Source organism: Sinocyclocheilus anshuiensis, unplaced genomic scaffold (assembly GCF_001515605.1).
Source record: "Sinocyclocheilus anshuiensis isolate Anshui unplaced genomic scaffold, SAMN03320099.WGS_v1.1 scaffold856, whole genome shotgun sequence".
Lineage (NCBI taxonomy): Eukaryota > Metazoa > Chordata > Actinopteri > Cypriniformes > Cyprinidae > Sinocyclocheilus > Sinocyclocheilus anshuiensis.
Genome location: NW_015552603.1, coordinates 535866 through 537440, shown reverse-complemented (window position 1 = coordinate 537440; position 1575 = coordinate 535866). Strand labels below are relative to the sequence as shown.

The 1575-nt window shown below is 32.8% G+C and overlaps 1 protein-coding gene across 5 annotated transcripts in view; it reads right to left on the bottom strand.

Moving 5' to 3' along the window:
• rasa3 (RAS p21 protein activator 3) overlaps positions 1-1575 on the bottom strand; it is a 76986-nt gene that overhangs the window by 20205 nt on the left and 55206 nt on the right. For all 5 annotated transcript variants that reach the window (XM_016456866.1, XM_016456867.1, XM_016456868.1 and 2 more), the window contains one exon: positions 931-1003. In XM_016456866.1, the coding sequence (XP_016312352.1) occupies positions 931-1003 (73 nt within the window). The remainder of the gene's footprint in view (positions 1-930; positions 1004-1575) is intronic.

Here is a 1575-nt window from a genome sequence, read left to right as displayed (position 1 = left end):
CCCTCCCCCCCCTATATTAGGACTTAAATTATTTTATTAATAAGGCTGTTTTTTTTTGTTTTTTTTAGTTAACTATAATAACCCTGGTAAGTATTTCATTATGTTCACATGTACTGTATATTGACCTCAAAAGTTCAGCTCAGTTATGCGAAAAACATTGATCAACTTTTACAGCACTGAATTAATATAGTGCTTTAAGATTAGTGATGATAAATAAATATTTACTGTTGGATTGTATTTGACCTTTTTTTATTATTATCTGAAACATGCTGTGACTTATATAATGCAATTAACAACAAGCATGCAAAATATTTGAATTTGTGCTGAATAAGAGACATACATGCGTCCAAGTTTATTTGCATAATTCATTTCCCACTTGTCAGAAGTTTCAGTTTCGCTTTAAAAAAAAACTATAACTGTCACTATAATGTTTGTTTTATACTTTTATTTTTTGTTTTGAATATGGTTAAATGTAAAAGATTTGTTGTTAAGTAAGTGGAACTAAGATACATATTTATAGTGTCTGAAATGTTTCATTTTATTTACCAGTATTTTACGTTATTTCTGAATTTAATAATATAATGTGACTTATACTGATGCAATTTATGTTTGTTTGTTTTTTTTGGTGCAATTTAGACTTTTTCTTTCTGGAAAACACAGTAATACTGTAGTTTAAGAATCATCTACAGGTAAAAAAAACAACAACAATAATAATAAACACATTTGTTCAGCACTAATGTGAACATTGGATGGGATGCACAGTGATAAATACAAATAAAATGATAAAAAAAAATCAGGAGCAGACATCATGCAAACTCTATTTAACAGGTGTCACAATGTCACTTCATTGAATCATAATGGTGGATAACATGTCACATGCTGTTAAAACACTGAGTGGCCACGTCCTCAGACAGGACAATGAGTTCCTACCTCAAAAAAGAAGACCTCATCAAACTGAGGATTGTTGGTTTTCCGTTTGACCTTCGTCTTCTTGGCTTCTGACCTGTAAGGGGTGAGAAATGCATTTATGTTATGCTACGATATGTTACACTGACAGTGATTTGCAGCTATTTCAGGTGGTGTGTTGAATTTACACTTATTCAAAAGTTTGGGGTCAACAAGTTTTTTTTTTAAGGAGACATATTATGCCCCTTTTTACAATATGTAATTTAAGTCTCTGGTGTCCCCAGAATGTGTCTGTGAAGTTTCAGCTCAAAATACTCCACAGATCATTTATTATAACATTTTGAAAATGCCTATTTGAGTGGAAGCAGAAACACGCTGTTTTTCGTGCCTGTTTCTTTAAATGCAAATTAGCTGCTGCTCCCCGCCCCCTTTTCCAGAATAGAGCTGTGCCATTACAGCTCGGACCTGCTAAAAAACATCTGTTTTGGTTCTGATTATCATGTTTATCGCGCTGAAATAATGCGTTTTAAACCATATTAATTTAAACTTCTGATACACGGTTTTCTGAGAGCACACACGGACAGAAAGCGGCTGTCACAGCATGTGAGTACTAAACTAAGTTCTCATTCACACACAAGTTTACGTTAAAAACACACACGAGTTACAAAA